Source organism: Saccoglossus kowalevskii, chromosome 14, assembly GCF_978046115.1.
Source record: "Saccoglossus kowalevskii chromosome 14, keSacKowa6.1, whole genome shotgun sequence".
NCBI classification, from domain to species: domain Eukaryota; kingdom Metazoa; phylum Hemichordata; class Enteropneusta; family Harrimaniidae; genus Saccoglossus; species Saccoglossus kowalevskii.
The window spans coordinates 37,021,849-37,049,417 of record NC_140654.1 but is presented as its reverse complement, the minus strand read 5'-3'; the positions used below and the strand labels follow the sequence as shown (position 1 = coordinate 37,049,417).

The 27,569-nt window shown below is 42.3% G+C and overlaps 1 protein-coding gene across 1 annotated transcript in view; it reads left to right on the top strand.

Moving 5' to 3' along the window:
• The window catches only part of LOC102808159 (glutamate--cysteine ligase catalytic subunit-like), a 157,179-nt gene that overhangs the window by 57,468 nt on the left and 72,142 nt on the right, over positions 1 to 27,569 (top strand). The window contains exon 13 of the mRNA XM_085508190.1: positions 848 to 929. Within this exon, the coding sequence (XP_085364316.1) occupies positions 848 to 929 (82 nt within the window). The remainder of the gene's footprint in view (positions 1 to 847; positions 930 to 27,569) is intronic.

Below are 27,569 nucleotides of genomic sequence, written 5' to 3'. Positions count from 1 at the left end.
TCTTGCTGAGACCAGGATGGAGAGTGCTATGAACTTGAAATTGCCAATTTATGTCTATGTCAAAAACTGATTAAATTATATGTTGCAACTTTCAAATGAAATCAAGCAAAGGCAGTGTCATTCATGACTTCTTTGATTGAATAAATTTTTACTGCTTGGAGGCCATTTTTTTCCTCAAAAATCTATAAAAAAAACAAGCTTTTTATAGCTGTTACCAGCTTTTTCTCAGATATGTGTCAACCAGTTTTGTTCAAAGGTGGTACAGGGACAGGTAATAATTGTTTACAAGTGCACATCACATTATATGTTTATCAAGTTATTCATTTGGCTTTTTTGAGACAATATATATTTTTTTACCCCATCTCCCCCTAAAATTGTTCCTCATCTGAACAATTAATAACTGAATTTTAGTATAGCTCACAATGAATGAATTCACTCTGACACAAATGCAGTTCAATATCAGTTTTAAATTGGTTTCTGAGCGGGGGCTATGACATGACATGTCATGTCATGTCTTGTTTTCTAATGATATCTTCTGTTCTTTAATTGAAATGTGCATTGCTAACAGCCGAGCTATCTCAGCCGACAGGCTGCTTGTTTGGCTTTTGCTATGTTGGTGGGCCAGAAGTATTTTTCAGATTTTACCTATGAACTAGAGTCAAGGATTGACTTGCCTGCCAAGTTTAAGCGAAATCAACTCAGCCAAAAAAATCACAGAAGAATTAATAGTGAAGACACTGGAAATCATACAATTTTAGTTGCAATCCTAGTGGAGTGAATCGCCAATATGAATTGTACTTGCATGCTGGCATTCAGTTTTACACTGCTCTCTGTCTCCTATTGATAGGTTGATTTTAACATGCAAGAAGCCCAAAAGCGTGATGCAGTCAGACAAAGCAACTTTTATTTCAGAAAAGACCTCCGATCTTGTAAGTAAATGTAATCCTGTATTTTTTACTCAATCTTATCAGCAAGGGACAAGGATCTCATCCTACATGTCTCAATCTTATCAGCAAAAGAAAAGGATCTCGTCCTTTATGTGTCAATCTTATCAGCAAGGGACAAGGGTCTCATCCTTCATGTCTCAATCTCAACAGCAAGGGACAAGGATCCCATCCTTTATGTCTCAGTTTTATCATCAATGGACAAGGATCTCATCCTACATGTCTCAATCTTATCAGCAAGGGACAAGGATCCCATCCTTTATGCTCAATTTTATCATCAAGGGACAAGGATCTCATCCTACATGTCTCAATCTCATCATCAGCAAGGGACAAGGATCTCATCCTTCATGTCTCAATCTTATCTGCAAGGGTCAAAGATCTCATCCTTCATGTCTCAATATTATCAGCAAGGAACAAGGATCTCATCCTTCATGTCTCAATATTATCAGAAATGGACAAGGGTCTCATCCTTTATGTCTCAATCTTATCTGCAGGGGACAAGGATCTCATCCTTCATGTCTCAATCTTATCAGAAAGGGACAAGGATCTCATCCTTCATGTCTCAATATTATCAGCAATGGACAAGGGTCTCATCCTTCATGTCTCAATCTTATCTGCAAGGGACAAGGATCTCATCCTTCATGTCTCAATCTCATCAGCAAGGGACAAGGATCTCATCTTTCATGTCTCAATCTTATCAGCAAGGGACAAGGATCTCATCCTACATGTCTCAATATTATCAGGAAGGAACAAGGATCTCATCCTTCATGTCTCAATATTATCAGCAATGGACAAGGGTCTCATCCTTCATGTCTCAATCTTATCAGCAAGGGACAAGGATCTCATCCTTCATGTCTCAATCTTATCAGAAAGGGACAAGGATCTCATCCTTCATGTCTCAATCTTATCAGAAAGGGACAAGGGTCTCACCCTTCATGTCCCAATCTTATCAGCAAGGGACAAGGATCTCTTTCTTTGTGTCCCAATCTTATCAGCAAGGGACAAGGATCTCATCCTTCATGTCTCAATATTATCAGCAAGGAACAAGGATCTCATCCTTCATGTCTCAATATTATCAGAAATGGACAAGGGTCTCATCCTTTATGTCTCAATCTTATCTGCAGGGGACAAGGATCTCATCCTTCATGTCTCAATCTTATCAGAAAGGGACAAGGATCTCATCCTTCATGTCTCAATATTATCAGCAATGGACAAGGGTCTCATCCTTCATGTCTCAATCTTATCTGCAAGGGACAAGGATCTCATCCTTCATGTCTCAATCTCATCAGCAAGGGACAAGGATCTCATCTTTCATGTCTCAATCTTATCAGCAAGGGACAAGGATCTCATCCTACATGTCTCAATATTATCAGGAAGGAACAAGGATCTCATCCTTCATGTCTCAATATTATCAGCAATGGACAAGGGTCTCATCCTTCATGTCTCAATCTTATCAGCAAGGGAAAAGGATCTCATCCTTCATGTCTCAATCTTATCAGAAAGGGACAAGGATCTCATCCTTCATGTCTCAATCTTATCAGAAAGGGACAAGGGTCTCATCCTTCATGTCCCAATCTTATCAGCTAGGGACAAGGATCTCTTTCTTTGTGTCCCAATCTTATCAGCAAGGGACAAGGATCTCATCCTTCATGTCTCAATCTTATCAGCAAGGGACAAGGATCTCATCCTTCATGTCTCAATCTTATCAGAAAGGGACAAGGATCTCATCCTTCATGTTTCAATCTCATCAGCAAGGGACAAGGATCTCATCCTTCATGTCTCAATCTCATCTGCAAGGGACAAGGGTCTCATCCTTCATGTCTCAATCTCATCTGCAAGGGACAAGGGTCTCATCCTTCATGTCTCAATCTTATCAGCAAGGGACAAGGGTCTCATCCTTCATGTCTCAATCTTATCAGAAAGGGACAAGGATCTCATCCTTCATGTCTCAATCTCATCAGCAAGGGACAATGATCTTATCCTTCATGTCCCAATCTTATCAGCAAGGGACAAGGATCTCTTTCTTTGTGTCCCAATCTTATCAGCAAGGGATAAGAATCCCATCCTTCATGTCTCAAACTCATCAGCAAGGGACAAGCATCTCATCCTATATGTCTCAATCTTACCAGAAAGGGACAATGGTCTCATCCTTCATGTCTAATCTTATCAGAAAGGGACAAGGATCTCATCCTTCATGTCTCAATCTCATCAGCAAGGGATAAGGATCTCATCCTTCATGTCGCAATCTTATCTGCAAGGGACAAGGATCTCATCCTACATGTCTCAATCTTATCAGCAAGGGACAAGGATCCCATCCTTTGTCTCAGTTTTATCATCAAGGGACAAGGATCTCATCCTACATGTCTCAATCTTATCAGCAAGTGACAAGGATCTCATCCTACATGTCTCAATCTCATCAGCAAGGGACAAGGATTTCATCCTTCATGTCTCAATCTCATCTGCAAGGGACAAGGGTCTCATCCTTCATGTCTCAATTTTATCAGCAAGGGACAAGGGTCTCATCCTTCATGTCTCGATCTTATCAGAAAGGGACAAGGATCCATCCTTTATGTCTCAATTTTATCATCAAGGGACAAGGATCTCATCCTTCATGTTTCAATCTTATCAGCAAGTGACAAGGATCTCATCCTACATGTCTCAATCTCATCAGCAAGGGACAAGGATTTCATCCTTCATGTCTCAATCTCATCTGCAAGGGACAAGGGTCTCATCCTGCATGTCTCATTCTTATCAGCAAGGGACAAGGGTCTCATCCTTCATGTCTCAATCTTATCAGAAAGGGACAAGGATCTTATCCTTCATGTCTCAATCTTATCTGCAAGGGACAAAGATCTCATCCTTCATGTCCCAATCTTATTAGCAAGGGACAAGGATCTCTTTCTTTGTGTCCCAATCTTATCAGCAAGGGATAACGATCCCATCCTTCATGTCTCAAACTCATCAGCAAGGGACAAGCATCTCATCCTATATGTCTCAATCTTATCAGAAAGGGACAATGGTCTCATCCTTCATGTCTCAATCTTATCAGAAAGGGACAAGGATCTCATCCTTCATGTCTCAATCTCATCAGCAAGGGATAAGGATCTCATCTTTCATGTCGCAATCTTATCTGCAAGGGACAAGGATCTCATCCTACATGTCTCAATCTTATCAGCAAGGGACAAGGGTCTCATCCTTCATGTCTCAATCTTATCAGAAAGGGACAAGGATCTCATCCTTCATGTCTCAATGTTATCAGCAATGGACAAGGGTCTATCCTTCATGTCTCAATCTTATCAGCAAGGGACAAGGGTCTCATCCTTCATGTCTCAATCTTATCAGAAAGGGACAAGGATCTCATCCTTCATGTCTCAATCTTATCTGCAAGGGACAAGGATCCCATCCTTCATGTCTCAATCTCATCAGCAAGGGACAAAGATCTCTTTCTTTGTGTTCCAATCTTATCATCAAGGGACAAGGATCTCATCCTACATGTCTCAATCTTATCAGCAAGGGACAAGGGTCTCATCCTTCATGTCTCAATCTTATCAGAAAGGGACAAGGATCTCATCCTTCATGTCCCAATCTCATCAGCAAGGGACAATGATCTTATCCTTCATGTCCCAATCTTATCAGCAAGGGACAAGGATCTCTTTCTTTGTGTCCCAATCTTATCAGCAAGGGATAAGAATCCCATCCTTCATGTCTCAAACTCATCAGCAAGGGACAAGCATCTCATCCTATATGTCTCAATCTTACCAGAAAGGGACAATGGTCTCATCCTTCATATTTCAATCTTATCAGAAAGGGACAAGGATCTCGTCCTTCATGTCTCAATCTCATCAGCAAGGGATAAGGATCTCATCCTTCATGTCGCAATCTTATCTGCAAGGGACAAGGATCTCATCCTACATGTCTCAATCTTATCAGCAAGGGACAAGGATCCCATCCTACATGTCTCAATCTTATCAGCAAGTGACAAGGATCTCATCCTACATGTCTCAATCTCATCAGCAAGGGACAAGGATTTCATCCTTCATGTCTCAATCTCATCTGCAAGGGACAAGGGTCTCATCCTTCATGTCTCAATCTTATCAGCAAGGGACAAGGGTCTCATCCTTCATGTCTCGATCTTATCAGAAAGGGACAAGGATCCATCCTTTATGTCTCAATTTTATCATCAAGGGACAAGGATCTCATCCTTCATGTTTCAATCTTATCAGCAAGTGACAAGGATCTCATCCTACATGTCTCAATCTCATCAGCAAGGGACAAGGATTTCATCCTTCATGTCTCAATCTCATCTGCAAGGGACAAGGTCTCATCCTTCATGTCTCAATCTTATCAGCAAGGGACAAGGGTCTCATCCTTCATGTCTCAACCTTATCAGAAAGGGACAAGGATCTCATCCTTCATGTCTCAATCTCATCAGCAAGGGACAAGGATCTTATCCTTCATGTCTCAATCTCATCTGCAAGGGACAAGGGTCTCATCCTTCATGTCTCATTCTTATCAGCAAGGGACAAGGGTCTCATCCTTCATGTCTCAATCTTATCAGAAAGGGACAAGGATCTCATCCTTCATGTCTCAATCTCATCAGCAAGGGACAAGGATCTTATCCTTCATGTCTCAATCTTATCTGCAAGGGACAAAGATCTCATCCTTCATGTCCCAATCTTATTAGCAAGGGACAAGGATCTCTTTCTTTGTGTCCCAATCTTATCAGCAAGGGATAACGATCCCATCCTTCATGTCTCAAACTCATCAGCAAGGGACAAGCATCTCATCCTATATGTCTCAATCTTATCAGAAAGGGACAATGGTCTCATCCTTCATGTCTCAATCTTATCAGAAAGGGACAAGGATCTCATCCTTCATGTCTCAATCTCATCAGCAAGGGATAAGGATCTCATCTTTCATGTCGCAATCTTATCTGCAAGGGACAAGGATCTCATCCTACATGTCTCAATCTTATCAGCAAGGGACAAGGGTCTCATCCTTCATGTCTCAATCTTATCAGAAAGGGACAAGGATCTCATCCTTCATGTCTCAATGTTATCAGCAATGGACAAGGGTCTATCCTTCATGTCTCAATCTTATCAGCAAGGGACAAGGGTCTCATCCTTCATGTCTCAATCTTATCACAAAGGGACAAGGATCTCATCCTTCATGTCTCAATCTTATCTGCAAGGGACAAGGATCCCATCCTTCATGTCTCAATCTCATCAGCAAGGGACAAAGATCTCTTTCTTTGTGTTCCAATCTTATCATCAAGGGACAAGGATCTCATCCTACATGTCTCAATCTTATCAGCAAGGGACAAGGGTCTCATCCTTCATGTCTCAATCTTATCAGAAAGGGACAAGGATCTCATCCTTCATGTCCCAATCTCATCAGCAAGCGACAAAGATCTCATCCTTCATGTCCCAATCTTATTAGCAAGGGACAAGGATCTCTTTCTTTGTGTCCCAATCTTATCAGCAAGGGATAACGATCCCATCCTTCATGTCTCAAACTCATCAGCAAGGGACAAGCATCTCATCCTATATGTCTCAATCTTATCAGAAAGGGACAATGGTCTCATCCTTCATGTCTCAATCTTATCAGAAAGGGACAAGGATCTCATCCTTCATGTCTCAATCTCATCAGCAAGGGATAAGGATCTCATCTTTCATGTCGCAATCTTATCTGCAAGGGACAAGGATCTCATCCTACATGTCTCAATCTTATCAGCAAGGGACAAGGGTCTCATCCTTCATGTCTCAATCTTATCAGAAAGGGACAAGGATCTCATCCTTCATGTCTCAATGTTATCAGCAATGGACAAGGGTCTATCCTTCATGTCTCAATCTTATCAGCAAGGGACAAGGGTCTCATCCTTCATGTCTCAATCTTATCAGAAAGGGACAAGGATCTCATCCTTCATGTCTCAATCTTATCTGCAAGGGACAAGGATCCCATCCTTCATGTCTCAATCTCATCAGCAAGGGACAAAGATCTCTTTCTTTGTGTTCCAATCTTATCATCAAGGGACAAGGATCTCATCCTACATGTCTCAATCTTATCAGCAAGGGACAAGGGTCTCATCCTTCATGTCTCAATCTTATCAGAAAGGGACAAGGATCTCATCCTTCATGTCCCAATCTCATCAGCAAGGGACAATGATCTTATCCTTCATGTCCCAATCTTATCAGCAAGGGACAAGGATCTCTTTCTTTGTGTCCCAATCTTATCAGCAAGGGATAAGAATCCCATCCTTCATGTCTCAAACTCATCAGCAAGGGACAAGGATCTCATCCTATATGTCTCAATCTTACCAGAAAGGGACAATGGTCTCATCCTTCATATTTCAATCTTATCAGAAAGGGACAAGGATCTCGTCCTTCATGTCTCAATCTCATCAGCAAGGGATAAGGATCTCATCCTTCATGTCGCAATCTTATCTGCAAGGGACAAGGATCTCATCCTACATGTCTCAATCTTATCAGCAAGGGACAAGGATCCCATCCTTTGTCTCAGTTTTATCATCAAGGGACAAGGATCTCATCCTACATGTCTCAATCTTATCAGCAAGTGACAAGGATCTCATCCTTCATGTCTCAATCTCATCAGCAAGGGACAAGGATTTCATCCTTCATGTCTCAATCTCATCTGCAAGGGACAAGGGTCTCATCCTTCATGTCTCAATCTTATCAGCAAGGGACAAGGGTCTCATCCTTCATGTCTCGATCTTATCAGAAAGGGACAAGGATCCATCCTTTATGTCTCAATTTTATCATCAAGGGACAAGGATCTCATCCTTCATGTTTCAATCTTATCAGCAAGTGACAAGAATCTCATCCTACATGTCTCAATCTCATCAGCAAGGGACAAGGATTTCATCCTTCATGTCTCAATCTCATCTGCAAGGGACAAATGTCTCATCCTTCATGTCTCAATCTTATCAGCAAGGGACAAGGGTCTCATCCTTCATGTCTCAACCTTATCAGAAAGGGACAAGGATCTCATCCTTCATGTCTCAATCTCATCAGCAAGGGACAAGGATCTTATCCTTCATGTCTCAATCTTATCTGCAAGGGACAAAGATCTCATCCTTCATGTCCCAATCTTATCAGCAAGGGACAAGGATCTCTTTCTTTGTGTCCCAATCTTATCAGCAAGGGATAAGGATCCCATCCTTCATGTCTCAAACTCATCAGCAAGGGACAAGCATCTCATCCTATATGTCTCAATCTTATCAGAAAGGGACAATGGTCTCATCCTTCATGTCTCAATCTTATCAGAAAGGGACAAGGATCTCATCCTTCATGTCTCAGTCTCATCAGCAAGGGATAAGGATCTCATCTTTCATGTCGCAATCTTATCTGCAAGGGACAAGGATCTCATCCTACATGTCTCAATCTTATCAGCAAGGGACAAGGATCCCATCCTTTATGTCTCAGTGTTATCATCAAGGGACAAGGATTTCATCCTTCATGTCTCAATCTTATCAGCAAGGAACAAGGATCTCATCCTTCATGTCTCAATATTATCAGCAATGGACAAGGGTCTCATCCTTCATGTCTCAATCTTATCAGAAAGGGACAAGGATCTCATCCTTCATGTCTCAATGTTATCAGCAATGGACAAGGGTCTATCCTTCATGTCTCAATCTTATCAGCAAGGGACAAGGGTCTCATCCTTCATGTCTCAATCTTATCAGAAAGGGACAAGGATCTCATCCTTCATGTCTCAATCTTATCTGCAAGGGACAAGGATCCCATCCTTCATGTCTCAATCTCATCAGCAAGGGACAAAGATCTCTTTCTTTGTGTTCCAATCTTATCATCAAGGGACAAGGATCTCATCCTACATGTCTCAATCTTATCAGCAAGGGACAAGGATCTCATCCTTCATGTCTCAATCTTATCAGAAAGGGACAAGGATCTCATCCTTCATGTCTCAATCTTATCAGCAAGGTACAAGGATCTCATCCTTCATGTCTCAATCGTATCTGCAGGGGACAAGGATCTCATCCTTCATGTCTCAATCTTATCAGAAAGGGACAAGGATCTCATCCTTCATGTCTCAATCTCATCAGCAAGGGACAAGGATCTTATCCTTCATGTCTCAATCTTATCTGCAAGGGACAAAGATCTCATCCTTCTTGTCCCAATCTTATCAGCAAGGGACAAGGATCTCTTTCTTTGTGTCCCAATCTTATCAGCAAGGGATAAGGATCCCATCCTTCATGTCTCAAACTCATCAGCAAGGGACAAGCATCTCATCCTATATGTCTCAATCTTCTCAGAAAGGGACAATGGTCCCATCCTTCATGTCTCAATCTTATCAGAAAGGGACAAGGATCTCATCCTTCATGTCTCAATCTCATCAGCAAGGGATAAGGATCTCATCTTTCATGTCGCAATCTTATCTGCAAGGGACAAGGATCTCATCCAACATGTCTCAATCTTATCAGCAAGGGACAAGGATCCCATCCTTTATGTCTCAGTGTTATCATCAAGGGACAAGGATCTCATCCTACATGTCTCAATCTCATCAGCAATGGACAAGGATCTCATCCTTCATGTCTCAATCTTATCAGAAAGGGACAAGGATCTCATCCTTCATGTCTCAATCTCATCAGCAAGGGACAAGGATCTTATCCTTCATGTCTCAATCTTATCTGCAAGGGACAAGGATCTCATCCTACATGTCTCAATATTATCAGCAAGAGACAAGGATCACTTTCTTTGTGTCCCAATCTTATCAGCAAGGGATAAGGATCCCATCCTTCATGTCTCAAACTCATCAGCAAGGGACAAGGATCTCATCCTACATGTCTCAATCTTATCAGAAAGGGACAAGGATCCCATCCTTCATGTCTCAAACTCATCAGCAAGGGACAAGAATCTCATCCTACATGGCTCAATCTTATCAGAAAGGGACAAGGATCTCATCCTTCTTGTCTCAATCTCATCAGCAAGGGACAAGGATCTTATCCTTCATGTCTCAATCTTATCTGCAAGGGACAAGGATCTCATCCTTCATGTCCCAATCTTATCAGCAAGGGACAAGGATCTCTTTCTTTGTGTCCCAATCTTATCAGCAAGGGATAAGCATCCCATCCTTCATGTCTCAAACTCATCAGCATGGGTCAAGCATCTCATCCTATATGTCTCAATCTTATCAGAAAGGGACAAGGATCCCATCCTTCATGTCTCAATCTTATCAGCAAGGGACAAGGATCCCATCCTGTCTGTCTCAATATTATCAGCAAGGGACAAGGGTCTCATCCTTCATGTCTCAGTCTCATCAGCAAGGGACAAGGATCTTATCCTTCATGTCTCAATCTTATCTGCAAGGGACAAGGATCTCATCCTTCATGTCCCAATCTTATCAGCAAGGGACAAGGATCTCTTTCTTTGTGTCCCAATCTTATCAGCAAGGGATAAGGATCCCATCCTTCATGTCTCAAACTCATCAGCATGGGACAAGCATCTCATCCTATATGTCTCAATCCTATCAGAAAGGGACAAGGATCCCATCCTTCATGTCTCAATCTTATCAGCAAGGGACAAGGATCCCTTCCTGTATGTCTCAATATTATCAGCAATGGACAAGGGTCTCATCCTTCATGTCTGAATCTTATCTGCAAGGGACAAGGATCTCATCCTTCATGTCTCAATCTCATCAGCAAGGGACAAGGATCTCATCTTTCATGTCTCAATCTTATCAGATAGTGACAAGGGTCTCATCCTTCATGTCCCAATCTTATCAGCAAGGGACAGGGATCTCTTCTTTGTGTCCCAATCTTATCAGCAAGGATAAGGATCCCATCCTACATGTCTCAATCTTATCAGAAAGGGACAAGGATCTTGTCCTTCATGTCTCAATCTTATCTGCAAGGGACAAGGATCTAATCCTACATGTCTCAATCTTATCAGCAAGGGACAAGGATCCCATCCTGTATGTCTCAATATTATCAGCAAGGGACAAGAGTCTCATCATTCATGTCTCAATCTTATCTGCAGGGGACAAGGATCTCATCCTTCATGTCTCAATATTATCAGCAAGTGACAAGGATCTCATCCTTCATGTCTCAATCTTATCAGCAAGGTACAAGGATCTCATCCTTCATGTCTCAATCTTATCAGAAAGGGACAAGGATCTCATCCTTCATGTCTCAATCTCATCAGCAAGGGATAAGGATCTCATCTTTCATGTCGCAATCTTATCTGCAAGGGACAAGGATCTCATCCTACATGTCTCAATCTTATCAGCAAGGGACAAGGGTCTCATCCTTCATGTCTCAATCTTATCAGAAAGGGACAAGGATCTCATCCTTCATGTCTCAATGTTATCAGTAATGGACAAGGGTCTATCCTTCATGTCTCAATCTTATCAGCAAGGGACAAGGGTCTCATCCTTCATGTCTCAATCTTATCAGAAAGGGACAAGGATCTCATCCTTCATGTCTCAATCTTATCTGCAAGGGACAAGGATCCCATCCTTCATGTCTCAATCTCATCAGCAAGGGACAAAGATCTCTTTCTTTGTGTTCCAATCTTATCATCAAGGGACAAGGATCTCATCCTACATGTCTCAATCTTATCAGCAAGGGACAAGGGTCTCATCCTTCATGTCTCAATCTTATCAGAAAGGGACAAGGATCTCATCCTTCATGTCCCAATCTCATCAGCAAGGGACAATGATCTTATCCTTCATGTCCCAATCTTATCAGCAAGGGACAAGGATCTCTTTCTTTGTGTCCCAATCTTATCAGCAAGGGATAAGAATCCCATCCTTCATGTCTCAAACTCATCAGCAAGGGACAAGCATCTCATCCTATATGTCTCAATCTTACCAGAAAGGGACAATGGTCTCATCCTTCATATCTCAATCTTATCAGAAAGGGACAAGGATCTCATCCTTCATGTCTCAATCTCATCAGCAAGGGATAAGGATCTCATCCTTCATGTCGCAATCTTATCTGCAAGGGACAAGGATCTCATCCTACATGTCTCAATCTTATCAGCAAGGGACAAGGATCCCATCCTTTGTCTCAGTTTTATCATCAAGGGACAAGGATCTCATCCTACATGTCTCAATCTTATCAGCAAGTGACAAGGATCTCATCCTACATGTCTCAATCTCATCAGCAAGGGACAAGGATTTCATCCTTCATGTCTCAATCTCATCTGCAAGGGACAAGGGTCTCATCCTTCATGTCTCAATCTTATCAGCAAGGGACAAGGGTCTCATCCTTCATGTCTCAATCTTATCAGAAAGGGACAAGGATCCATCCTTTATGTCTCAATTTTATCATCAAGGGACAAGGATCTCATCCTTCATGTTTCAATCTTATCAGCAAGTGACAAGGATCTCATCCTACATGTCTCAATCTCATCAGCAAGGGACAAGGATTTCATCCTTCATGTCTCAATCTCATCTGCAAGGGACAAAGGTCTCATCCTTCATGTCTCAATCTTATCAGCAAGGGACAAGGGTCTCATCCTTCATGTCTCAACCTTATCAGAAAGGGACAAGGATCTCATCCTTCATGTCTCAATCTCATCAGCAAGGGACAAGGATCTTATCCTTCATGTCTCAATCTTATCTGCAAGGGACAAAGATCTCATCCTTCATGTCCCAATCTTATCAGCAAGGGACAAGGATCTCTTTCTTTGTGTCCCAATCTTATCAGCAAGGGATAAGGATCCCATCCTTCATGTCTCAAACTCATCAGCAAGGGACAAGCATCTCATCCTATATGTCTCAATCTTATCAGAAAGGGACAATGGTCTCATCCTTCATGTCTCAATCTTATCAGAAAGGGACAAGGATCTCATCCTTCATGTCTCAATCTCATCAGCAAGGGATAAGGATCTCATCTTTCATGTCGCAATCTTATCTGCAAGGGACAAGGATCTCATCCTACATGTCTCAATCTTATCAGCAAGGGACAAGGATCCCATCCTTTATGTCTCAATATTATCAGCAATGGACAAGGGTCTCATCCTTCATGTCTCAATCTTATCAGAAAGGGACAAGGATCTCATCCTTCATGTCTCAATGTTATCAGCAATGGACAAGGGTCTCATCCTTCATGTCTCAATCTTATCAGAAAGGGACAAGGATCTCATCCTTCATGTCTCAATGTTATCAGCAATGGACAAGGGTCTATCCTTCATGTCTCAATCTTATCAGCAAGGGACAAGGGTCTCATCCTTCATGTCTCAATCTTATCAGAAAGGGACAAGGATCTCATCCTTCATGTCTCAATCTTATCTGCAAGGGACAAGGATCCCATCCTTCATGTCTCAATCTCATCAGCAAGGGACAAAGATCTCTTTCTTTGTGTTCCAATCTTATCATCAAGGGACAAGGATCTCATTCTACATGTCTCAATCTTATCAGCAAGGGACAAGGATCTCATCCTTCATGTCTCAATCTTATCAGAAAGGGACAAGGATCTCATCCTTCATGTCTCAATCTTATCAGCAAGGTACAAGGATCTCATCCTTCATGTCTCAATCGTATCTGCAGGGGACAAGGATCTCATCCTTCATGTCTCAATCTTATCAGAAAGGGACAAGGATCTCATCCTTCATGTCTCAATCTCATCAGCAAGGGACAAGGATCTTATCCTTCATGTCTCAATCTTATCTGTAAGGGACAAAGATCTCATCCTTCATGTCCCAATCTTATCAGCAAGGGACAAGGATCTCTTTCTTTGTGTCCCAATCTTATCAGCAAGGGATAAGGATCCCATCCTTCATGTCTCAAACTCATCAGCAAGGGACAAGCATCTCATCCTATATGTCTCAATCTTCTCAGAAAGGGACAATGGTCCCATCCTTCATGTCTCAATCTTATCAGAAAGGGACAAGGATCTCATCCTTCATGTCTCAATCTCATCAGCAAGGAATAAGGATCTCATCTTTCATGTCGCAATCTTATCTGCAAGGGACAAAGATCTCATCCAACATGTCTCAAACTTATCAGCAAGGGACAAGGATCCCATCCTTTATGTCTCAGTGTTATCATCAAGGGACAAGGATCTCATCCTACATGTCTCAATCTCATCAGCAATGGACAAGGATCTCATCCTTCATGTCTCAATCTTATCAGCAAGGTACAAAGATCTCATCCTTCATGTCTCAATATTATCAGCAATGGACAAGGGTCTCATCCTTCATGTCTCAATCTTATCAGAAAGGGACAAGGATCTCATCCTTCATGTCTCAATGTTATCAGCAATGGACAAGGGTCTATCCTTCATGTCTCAATCTTATCAGCAAGGGACAAGGGTCTCATCCTTCATGTCTCAATCTTATCAGAAAGGGACAAGGATCTCATCCTTCATGTCTCAATCTTATCTGCAAGGGACAAGGATCCCATCCTTCATGTCTCAATCTCATCAGCAAGGGACAAAGATCTCTTTCTTTGTGTTCCAATCTTATCATCAAGGGACAAGGATCTCATCCTACATGTCTCAATCTTATCAGCAAGGGACAAGGATCTCATCCTTCATGTCTCAATCTTATCAGAAAGGGACAAGGATCTCATCCTTCATGTCTCAATCTTATCAGCAAGGGATAAGGATCCCATCCTTCATGTCTCAAACTCATCAGCAAGGGACAAGCATCTCATCCTATATGTCTCAATCTTCTCAGAAAGGGACAATGGTCCCATCCTTCATGTCTCAATCTTATCAGAAAGGGACAAGGATCTCATCCTTCATGTCTCAATCTCATCAGCAAGGGATAAGGATCTCATCTTTCATGTCGCAATCTTATCTGCAAGGGACAAGGATCTCATCCAACATGTCTCAATCTTATCAGCAAGGGACAAGGATCCCATCCTTTATGTCTCAGTGTTATCATCAAGGGACAAGGATCTCATCCTACATGTCTCAATCTCATCAGCAATGGACAAGGATCTCATCTTTCATGTCTCAATCTTATCAGCAAGTGACAAGGGTCTCATCCTTCATGTCCCAATCTTATCAGCAAGGGACAGGGATCTCTTCTTTGTGTCCCAATCTTATCAGCAAGGATAAGGATCCCATCCTTCATGTCTCAAACTCATCAGCAAGGGACAAGGATCTCATCCTACATGTCTCAATCTTATCAGAAAGGGACAAGGATCTTGTCCTTCATGTCTCAATCTTATCTGCAAGGGACAAGGATCTAATCCTACATGTCTCAATCTTATCAGCAAGGGACAAGGATCCCATCCTGTATGTCTCAATATTATCAGCAAGGGACAAGAGTCTCATCATTCATGTCTCAATCTTATCTGCAGGGGACAAGGATCTCATCCTTCATGTCTCAATATTATCAGCAAGTGACAAGGATCTCATCCTTCATGTCTCAATCTTATCAGCAAGGTACAAGGATCTCATCCTTCATGTCTCAATCTTATCTGCAGGGGACAAGGATCTCATCATTCATGTCTCAATCTTATCAGAAAGGGACAAGGATCTCATCCTTCATGTCTCAATATTATCAGCAATGGACAAGGGTCTCATCCTTCATGTCTCAATCTTATCTGCATGGGACAAGGATCTCATCCTTCATGTCTCAATCTCATCAGCAAGGGACAAGGATCTCATCTTTCATGTCTCAATCTTATCAGCAAGGGACAAGGATCTCATCCTACATGTCTCAATATTATCAGCAAGAGACAAGGATCTCATCCTTCATGTCTCAATCTTATCAGCAAGGGACAAGGATCTCTTTCTTTGTGTCCCAATCTTATCAGCAAGGGATAAGGATCCCATCCTTCATGTCTCAAACTCATCAGCAAGGACAAGGATCTCATCCTACATGTCTCAATCTTATCAGAAAGGGACAAGGATCCCATCCTTCATGTCTCAAACTCATCAGCAAGGGACAAGGATCTCATCCTACATGGCCCAATCTTATCAGAAAGGGACAAGGATCTTATCCTTCATGTCTCAATCTTATCTGCGAGGGACAAGGATCTCATCCTTCATGTCCCAATCTTATCAGCAAGGGACAAGGATCTCTTTCTTTGTGTCCCAATCTTATCAGCAAGGGATAAGGATCCCATCCTTCATGTCTCAAACTCATCAGCATGGGTCAAGCATCTCATCCTATATGTCTCAATCTTATCAGAAAGGGACAAGGATCCCATCCTTCATGTCTCAATCTTATCAGCAAGGGACAGGGTTCCCATCCTGTATGTCTCAATATTATCAGCAAGGGACAAGGGTCTCATCCTTCATGTCTCAATCTCATCAGCAAGGAACAAGGATCTCATCCTTCATGTCTCAATCTTATCAGCAAGGGACAAGGATCCCATCCTGTATGTCTCAATATTATCAGCAATGGACAAGGGTCTCATCCTTCATGTCTGAATCTTATCTGCAAGTGACAATGAAATCATCCTTCATGTCTCAATCTCATCAGCAAGGGACAAGGATCTCATCTTTCATGTCTCATTCTTATCAGCAAGGGACAAGGATCTCATCCTACATGTCTCAATTTTATCAGCAAGAGACAAGGATATCATCCTTCATGTCCCAATCTTATCAGCAAGGGACAAGGATCTCTTCTTTGTGTCCCAATCTTATCAGCAAGGATAAGGATCCCATCCTTCATGTCTCAAACTCATCAGCAAGGGACAAGGATCTCATCCTACATGTCTCAATCTTATCAGAAAGGGACAAGGATCTCATCCTTCATGTCTCAATCTCATCAGCAAGGGACAAGGATCTCATCCTACATGTCTCAATCTTATCAGAAAGGGACAAGGATCTCATCCTTCATGTCTCAATCTCATCAGCAAGGGACAAGGATCTTATCCTTCATGTCTCAATCTTATCAGCAAGGGACAAGGATCTCATCCTACATGTCTCAATATTATCAGCAAGGGACAAGGGTCTCATCCTTCATGTCTCAATCTTATCAGCAAGGTACAATGATCTCATCCTTCATGTCTCTATCTTATCTGCAGGGGACAAGGATCTCATCCTTCATGTCTCAATCTTATCTGCAAGGGACAAGGGTCTCATCCTTCATGTCTCAATCTTATCAGCAAGAGACAAGGATCTCATCCTTCATGTCTCAATCTTATCAGCAAGGGACAAGGATCTTATCTTTCATGTCTCAATCTTATCTGCAAGGGACAAGGGTCTCATCCTTCATGTCCCAATCTTATCAGCAAGGGACAAGGATCTCTTTCTTTGTGTCCCAATCTTATCAGCAAGGGATAAGGATCCCATCCTTCATGTCTCAAACTCATCAGCATTGGACAAGCATCTCATCCAATATGTCTCAATCTTATCAGAAAGGAACAAGGATCCCATCCTTCATGTCTCAATCTTATCAGCAAGGGACAAGGATCCCATCCTGTATGTCTCAATATTATCAGCAATGGACAAGGGTCTCATCCTTCATGTCTCATTCTTATCAGCAAGGGACAAGGATCTCATCCTACATGTCTCAATTTTATCAGCAAGAGACAAGGATATCATCCTTCATGTCCCAATCTTATCAGCAAGGGACAAGGATCTCTTCTTTGTGTCCCAATCTTATCAGCAAGGATAAGGATCCCATCCTTCATGTCTCAAACTCATCAGCAAGGGACAAGGATCTCATCCTACATGTCTCAATCTTATCAGAAAGGGACAAGGATCTCATCCTTCATGTCTCAATCTCATCAGCAAGGGACAAGGATCTTATCCTTCATGTCTCAATCTTATCAGCAAGGGACAAGGATCTCATCCTGCATGTCTCAATATTATCAGCAAGGGACAAGGGTCTCATCCTTCATGTCTCAATCTTATCAGCAAGGGACAAGGATCTCATCCTACATGTCTCAATATTATCAGCAAGGGACAAAGGTCTCATCCTTCATGTCTCAATCTTATCTGCAAGGGACAAGGGTCTCATCCTTCATGTCTCAATCTTATCAGCAAGAGACAAGTATCTCATCCTTCATGTCTCAATCTTATCAGCAAGGGACAAGGATCTTATCTTTCATGTCTCAATCTTATCTGCAAGGGACAAGGGTCTCATCCTTCATGTCCCAATCTTATCAGCAAGGGACAAGGATCTCTTTCTTTGTGTCTCAATCTCATCAGCAAGGGACAAGGATCTCATCCTTCATGTCTCAATCTTATCAGCAAGGGACAAGGATCCCATCCTGTATGTCTCAATATTATCAGCAATGGACAAGGGTCTCATCCTTCATGTCTGAATCTTATCTGCAAGTGACAATGAAATCATCCTTCATGTCTCAATCTCATCAGCAAGGGACAAGGATCTCATCTTTCATGTCTCATTCTTATCAGCAAGGGACAAGGATCTCATCCTACATGTCTCAATTTTATCAGCAAGAGACAAGGATATCATCCTTCATGTCCCAATCTTATCAGCAAGGGACAAGGATCTCTTCTTTGTGTCCCAATCTTATCAGCAAGGATAAGGATCCCATCCTTCATGTCTCAAACTCATCAGCAAGGGACAAGGATCTCATCCTACATGTCTCAATCTTATCAGAAAGGGACAAGGATCTCATCCTTCATGTCTCAATCTCATCAGCAAGGGACAAGGATCTCATCCTACATGTCTCAATCTTATCAGAAAGGGACAAGGATCTCATCCTTCATGTCTCAATCTCATCAGCAAGGGACAAGGATCTTATCCTTCATGTCTCAATCTTATCAGCAAGGGACAAGGATCTCATCCTACATGTCTCAATATTATCAGCAAGGGACAAGGGTCTCATCCTTCATGTCTCAATCTTATCAGCAAGGTACAATGATCTCATCCTTCATGTCTCAATCTTATCTGCAGGGGACAAGGATCTCATCCTTCATGTCTCAATCTTATCTGCAAGGGACAAGGGTCTCATCCTTCATGTCTCAATCTTATCAGCAAGAGACAAGGATCTCATCCTTCATGTCTCAATCTTATCAGCAAGGGACAAGGATCTTATCTTTCATGTCTCAATCTTATCTGCAAGGGACAAGGGTCTCATCCTTCATGTCCCAATCTTATCAGCAAGGGACAAGGATCTCTTTCTTTGTGTCCCAATCTTATCAGCAAGGGATAAGGATCCCATCCTTCATGTCTCAAACTCATCAGCATTGGACAAGCATCTCATCCAATATGTCTCAATCTTATCAGAAAGGGACAAGGATCCCATCCTTCATGTCTCAATCTTATCAGCAAGGGACAAGGATCCCATCCTGTATGTCTCAATATTATCAGCAATGGACAAGGGTCTCATCCTTCATGTCTCATTCTTATCAGCAAGGGACAAGGATCTCATCCTACATGTCTCAATTTTATCAGCAAGAGACAAGGATATCATCCTTCATGTCCCAATCTTATCAGCAAGGGACAAGGATCTCTTCTTTGTGTCCCAATCTTATCAGCAAGGATAAGGATCCCATCCTTCATGTCTCAAACTCATCAGCAAGGGACAAGGATCTCATCCTACATGTCTCAATCTTATCAGAAAGGGACAAGGATCTCATCCTTCATGTCTCAATCTCATCAGCAAGGGACAAGGATCTTATCCTTCATGTCTCAATCTTATCAGCAAGGGACAAGGATCTCATCCTGCATGTCTCAATATTATCAGCAAGGGACAAGGGTCTCATCCTTCATGTCTCAATCTTATCAGCAAGGGACAAGGATCTCATCCTACATGTCTCAATATTATCAGCAAGGGACAAAGGTCTCATCCTTCATGTCTCAATCTTATCTGCAAGGGACAAGGGTCTCATCCTTCATGTCTCAATCTTATCAGCAAGAGACAAGTATCTCATCCTTCATGTCTCAATCTTATCAGCAAGGGACAAGGATCTTATCTTTCATGTCTCAATCTTATCTGCAAGGGACAAGGGTCTCATCCTTCATGTCCCAATCTCATCAGCAAGGGACAAGGTTCTCATCTTTCATGTCTCAATCTTATCAGCAAGGGACAAGGATCTCATCCTACATGTCTCAATATTATCAGCAAGAGACAAGGATATCATCCTTCATGTCCCAATCTTATCAGCAAGGGACAAGGATCTCTTCTTTGTGTCCCAATCTTATCAGCAAGGATAAGGATCCCATCCTTCATGTCTCAAACTCATCAGCAAGGGACAAGGATCCCATCCTTCATGTCTCAAACTCATCAGCAAGGGACAAGCATCTCATCCTTTATGTCTCAATATTATCAGCAATGGACAAGGGTCTCATCCTTCATGTCTGAATCTTATCTGCAAGGGACAAGGATCTCATCCTTTGTGTCTCAATCTCATCAGCAAGGGACAAGGTTCTCATCTTTCATGTCTCAATCTTATCAGCAAGGGACAAGGGTCTCATCCTTCATGTCCCAATCTTATCAGCAAGGGACAAGGATCTCTTTCTTTGTGTCCCAATCTTATCAGCAAGGGATACGGATCCCATCCTTCACGTCTCAAACTCATCAGCATGGGTCTAGCATCTCATCCTATATGTCTCAATCTTATCAGAAAGGGACAAGGATCTCATCCTTCATGTCTCAATCTTATCAGCAAGGGACAAGGATCCCATCCTGTATGTCTCAATATTATCAGCAAGGGACAAGGGTCTCATCCTTCATGTCTCAATCTCATCAGCAAGGGACAAGGATCTTATCCTTCATGTCTCAATCTTATCTGCAAGGGACAAGGATCTCATCCTTCATGTCCCAATCTTATCAGCAAGGGACAAGGATCACTTTCTTTGTGTCCCAATCTTATCAGCAAGGGATAAGGATCCGATCCTTCATGTCTCAAACTCATCAGCATTGGACAAGCATCTCATCCAATATGTCTCAATCTTATCAGAAAGGGACAAGGATCCCATCCTTCATGTCTCAATCTTATCAGCATGGGACAAGGATCCCATCCTGTATGTCTCAATATTATCAGCAATGGTCAAGGGTCTCATCCTTCATGTCTGAATCTTATCTGCAAGGGACAAGGATCTCATCCTTCGTGTCTCAATCTCATCAGCAAGGGACAAGGTTCTCATCTTTCATGTCTCAATCTTATCAGCAAGGGACAAGGATCTCATCCTACATGTCTCAATATTATCAGCAAGAGACAAGGATATCATCCTTCATGTCCCAATCTTATCAGCAAGGGACAAGGATCTCTTCTTTGTGTCCCAATCTTATCAGCAAGGATAAGGATCCCATCCTTCATGTCTCAAACTCATCAGCAAGGGACAAGGATCCCATCCTTCATGTCTCAAACTCATCAGCAAGGGACAAGCATCTCATCCTTTATGTCTCAATATTATCAGCAATGGACAAGGGTTTCATCCTTCATGTCTGAATCTTATCTGCAAGGGACAAGGATCTCATCCTTCGTGTCTCAATCTCATCAGCAAGGGACAAGGTTCTCATCTTTCATGTCTCAATCTTATCAGCAAGGGACAAGGGTCTCATCCTTCATGTCCCAATCTTATCAGCAAGGGACAAGGATCTCTTTCTTTGTGTCCCAATCTTATCAGCAAGGGATACGGATCCCATCCTTCACGTCTCAAACTCATCAGCATGGGTCTAGCATCTCATCCTATATGTCTCAATCTTATCAGAAAGGGACAAGGATCTCATCCTTCATGTCTCAATCTTATCAGCAAGGGACAAGGATCCCATCCTGTATGTCTCAATATTATCAGCAAGGGACAAGGGTCTCATCCTTCATGTCTCAATCTCATCAGCAAGGGACAAGGATCTTATCCTTCATGTCTCAATCTTATCTGCAAGGGACAAGGATCTCATCCTTCATGTCCCAATCTTATCAGCAAGGGACAAGGATCACTTTCTTTGTGTCCCAGTCTTATCAGCAAGGGATAAGGATCCGATCCTTCATGTCTCAAACTCATCAGCATTGGACAAGCATCTCATCCAATATGTCTCAATCTTATCAGAAAGGGACAAGGATCCCATCCTTCATGTCTCAATCTTATCAGCATGGGACAAGGATCCCATCCTGTATGTCTCAATATTATCAGCAATGGTCAAGGGTCTCATCCTTCATGTCTGAATCTTATCTGCAAGGGACAAGGATCTCATCCTTCGTGTCTCAATCTCATCAGCAAGGGACAAGGTTCTCATCTTTCATGTCTCAATCTTATCAGCAAGGGACAAGGATCTCATCCTACATGTCTCAATATTATCAGCAAGAGACAAGGATATCATCCTTCATGTCCCAATCTTATCAGCAAGGGACAAGGATCTCTTCTTTGTGTCCCAATCTTATCAGCAAGGATAAGGATCCCATCCTTCATGTCTCAAACTCATCAGCAAGGGACACGGATCTCATCCTACATGTCTCAATCTTATCAGAAAGGGACAAGGATCTCATCCTTCATGTCTCAATCTCATCAGCAAGGGACAAGGATCTTATCCTTCATGTCTCAATCTTATCAGCAAGGGACAATGATCTCATCCTACATGTCTCAATCTCATCAGCAAGGGACAAGGATCTCATCCTACATGTCCCAACCTTATCAGCAAGGGACAAGGATCCCATCCTGTATGTCTCAATATTATCAGCAAGTGACAAGGGTCTCATCCTTCATGTCCCAATCTTATCAGCAAGGGACAGGGATCTCTTCTTTGTGTCCCAATCCTATCAGCAAGGATAAGGATCCCATCCTTCATGTCTCAAACTCATCAGCAAGGGACAAGCATCTCATCCTTTATGTCTCAATATTATCAGCAATGGACAAGGGTCTCATCCTTCATGTCTCAATCTTATCTGCAAGGGACAAGGATCTCATCCTTCATGTCTCAATCTCATCAGCAAGGGATAAGGATCCCATCCTTCATGTCTCAAACTCATCAGCAAGGGACAAGGATCTCATCCTTCATGTCTCAATCTTATCAGAAAGAGACAAGGATCTCATCCTACATGTCTCAATCTTATCAGCAAGGTACAAGGATCTCATCCTTCATGTCCCAATCTTATCAGCAAGGGACAAGGATCTCATCCTTCATGTCTCAATCTTATCAGCAAGAGACAAGGATCTCATTCTTCATGTCTCAATCTTATCAGCAAGGGACAAGGATCTCATCTTTAATGTCTCAATCTTATCTGCAAGGGACAAGGGTCTCATCCTTCATGTCTCAATCTTATCAGCAAGGGACAAAGATCTCATCCTACATGTCTCAATCTCATCAGCAAGGGACAAGGATCTCATCCTACATGTCCCAACCTTATCAGCAAGGGACAAGGATCCCATCCTGTATGTCTCAATATTATCAGCAAGGGACAATGATCTCATCCTACATGTCCCAACCTTATCAGCAAGGGACCAGGGTCTCATCCTTCATGTCTCAATCTTATCAGCAAGGGACAAGGATCTCATCCTACATGTCTCAATATTATCAGCAAGGGACAAGGGTCTCATCCTTCATGTCTCAATCTTATCAGCAAGGTACAATGATCTCATCCTTCATGTCTCAATCTTATCTGCAGGGGACAAGGATCTCATCCTTCATGTCCCAATCTTATCAGAAAGGGACAAGGATCTCATCCTTCATGTCCCAATCTTGTCAGCAAGGGACAAGGATCTCTTTCTTTGTGTCCCAATCTTATCAGCAAGGGATAAGGATCCCATCCTTCATGTCTCAAACTCATCAGCAAGGGACAAGCATCTCATCCTTTATGTCTCAATATTATCAGCAATGGACAAGGGTCTCATCCTTCATGTCTCAATCTTATCTGCAAGGGACAAGGATCTCATCCTTCATGTCTCAATCTCATCAGCAAGGGATAAGGATCCCATCCTTCATGTCTCAAACTCATCAGCAAGGGACAAGGATCTCATCCTACATGTCTCAATCTTATCAGAAACAGACAAGGATCTCATCCTTCATGTCTCAATCTTCTCTGCAAGGGACAAGGATCTCATCCTTCATGTCCCAATCTTATCAGCAAGGGACAAGGATCTCATCCTTCATGTCCCAATCTTATCAGCAAGGGTCAAAGATCTCTTTCTTTGTGTCCCAATCTTATCAGCAATGGATAAGGATCCCATCCTTCATGTCTCAAACTCATCAGCAAGGGACAAGGATCTCATCCTACATGTCTCAATATTATCAGCAAGGGACCAGGGTCTCATCCTTCATGTCTCAATCTCATCAGCAAGGGACAAGGATCTCATCCTTCATGTCTCAATATTATCAGCAAGGGACAAGGATTTCATCCTTCATGTCTCAATCTTATCTGCAAGGGACAAGGGTCTCATCCTTCATGTCTCAATCTTATCAGCAAGAGACAAGGATCTCATCCTTCATGTCTCAATCTTATCTGCAAGGGACAAGGATCTCATCTTTCATGTCTCAATCTTATCTGCAAGGGACAAGGGTCTCATCCTTCATGTCCCAATCTTATCAGCAAGGGACAAGGATCTCTTTCTTTGTGTCCCAATCTTATCAGCAAGGGACAAGGATCCCATCCTGTATGTCTCAATATTATCAGCAATGGACAAGGGTCTCATCCTTCATGTCTCAATCTTATCAGCAAGGTACAAGGATCTTATCCTTCATGTCTCAATCTTATCTGCAAGGGACAAGGATCTCATCCTTCATGTCCCACTCTTATCAGCCAGGGACAAGGATCTCTGCTTTGTGTCCCAATCTTATCAGCAAGGATAAGGATCCCAACCTTCATGTCTCAAACTCATCAGCAAGGGACATGGATCTCGTCCTACATGTCTCAATCTTATCAGAAAGGGACAAGGATCTCATCCTTCATGTCTCAATCTCATCAGCAAGGGACAAGGGTCTCATCCTTCATATTTCAATCTCATCTGCAAGGGACAAGGATCTCATCCTACATGTCTCAATCTTATCAGCAAGGTACAAGGATCTCATCCTTCATGTCTCAATCTTATCTGCAAGGGACAAGGGTCTCATCCTTCATGTCTCAATCTTATCAGCAAGAAACAAGGATCTCATCCTTCATGTCTCAATCTTATCAGCAAGGGACAAGGATCTCATCTTTCATGTCTCAATATTATCTGCAAGGAACAAGGGTCTCATCCTTCATGTCTCAATCTTATCAGCAAGGAACAAGGATCTCATCCTACATGTCTCAATCTTATCAGCAAGGGATAAGGATCCCATCCTGTATGTCTCAATATTATCAGCAAGGGACAAGGATCTCATCCTTCATGTCCCACTCTTATCAGCCAGGGACAAGGATCTCTGCTTTGTGTCCCAATCTTATCAGCAAGGATAAGGATCCCATCCTTCATGTCTCAAGCTCATCAGCAAGGGACATGGATCTCGTCCTACATGTCTCAATCTTATCAGAAAGGGACAAGGATCTCATCCTTCATGTCTCAATCTCATCAGCAAGGGACAAGGATCTTATCCTTCATGTCTCAATCTTATCTGCAAGGGACAAGGATCTCATCCTACATGTCTCAATCTTATCAGCAAGGGACAAGGATCCCATCCTGTATGTCTCAATATTATCAGCAAGGGACAAGGGTCTCATCCTTCATATTTCAATCTCATCAGCAAGGGACAAGGATCTCATCCTACATGTCTCAATCTTATCAGCAAGGTACAAGGATCTCATCCTTCATGTCTCAATCTTATCTGCAAGGGACAAGGGTCTCATCCTTCATGTCTCAATCTTATCAGCAAGAAACAAGGATCTCATCCTTCATGTTTCAATCTTATCAGCAAGGGACAAGGATCTCATCTTTCATGTCTCAATCTTATCTGCAAGGGACAAGGGTCTCATCCTTCATGTCTCAATCTTATCAGCAAGAGACAAGGATCTCATTCTTCATGTCTCAATCTTATCAACAAGGGACAAGGATCTCATCTTTCATGTCTCAATCTTATCTGCAAGGAACAAGAATCTCATCCTACATGTCTCAATCTTATCAGCAAGGGACAAGGATCTCATCCTACATGTCTCAATCTCATCAGCAAGGGACAAGGATCTCATCCTACATGTCCCAACCTTATCAGCAATGGACAAGGGTCTCATCCTACATGTCTCAATCTTATCAGCAAGGTACAAGGATCTCATCCTTCATGTCTCAATCTTATCTGCAAGGGACAAGGGTCTCATCCTTCATGTCTCAATCTTATCAGCAAGAGACAAGGATCTCATTCTTCATGTCTCAATCTTATCAGCAAGGGACAAGGATCTCATCTTTCATGTCTCAATCTTATCTGCAAGGGACAAGAATCTCATCCTACATGTCTCAATCTTATCAGCAAGGGACAAGGATCTCATCCTACATGTCTCAATCTCATCAGCAAGGGACAAGGATCTCATCCTACATGTCCCAACCTTATCAGCAAGGGACAAGGATCCCATCCTGTATGTCTCAATATTATCAGCAAGGAACAAGGATCTCATCCTACATGTCCCAACCTTATCAGCAAGGGACAAGGATCCCATCCTGTATGTCTCAATATTATCAGCAAGGGACAAGGATCTCATCCTACATGTCTCAATATTATCAGCAAGGGACCAGGGTCTCATCCTTCATGTCTCAATCTTATCAGCAAGGAACAAGGGTCTCATCCTTCATGTCTCAATCTTATCAGCAAGGAACAAGGATCTCATCCTACATGTCTCAATCTTATCAGCAAGGGACAAGGATCCCATCCTGTATGTCTCAATATTATCAGCAAGGGACAAGGATCTCATCCTACATGTCTCAATCTTATCAGCAAGGGACAAGGATCTCATCTTTCATGTCTCAATATTATCTGCAAGGAACAAGGGTCTCATCCTTCATGTCTCAATCTTATCAGCAAGGAACAAGGATCTCATCCTACATGTCTCAATCTTATCAGCAAGGGACAACGATCCCATCCTGTATGTCTCAATATTATCAGCAAGGGACAAGGATCTCATCCTTCATGTCTCAATCTCATCAGCAAGGGACAAGGATCTCATCCTACATGTCCCAACCTTATCAGCAAGGGACAAGGATCCCATCCTGTATGTCTCAATATTATCAGCAAGGGACAAGAATCTCATCCTACATGTCTCAATATTATCAGCAAGGGACAAGGGTCTCATCCTTCATGTCTCAATCTTATCAGCAAGGGACAAGGATCTCATCCTACATGTCTCAATATTATCAGCAAGGGACAAAGATCTCATCCTTCATGTCTCAATCTTATCAGCAAGGTACAATGATCTCATCCTTCATGTCTCAATCTTATCTGCAGGGGACAAGGATCTCATCCTTCATGTCTCAATCTTATCAGAGAGCGACAAGGATCTCATCCTTCATGTCCCAATCTTGTCAGCAAGGGACAAGGATCTCATCCTACATGTCTCAATCTTATCAGCAAGGGACAAGGATCCCATCCTGTATGTCTCAATATTATCAGCAAGGGACAAGGGTCTCATCCTTCATGTTTCAATCTCATCAGCAAGGGACAAGGATCTCATCCTACATGTCTCAATCTTATCAGCAAGGTACAAGGATCTCATCCTTCATGTCTCAATCTTATCTTCAAGGGACAAGGGTCTCATCCTTCATGTCTCAATCTTATCAGCAAGAGACAAGGATCTCATTCTTCATGTCTCAATCTTATCAGCAAGGGACAAGGATCTCATCTTTCATGTCTCAATCTTATCTGCAAGGGACAAGG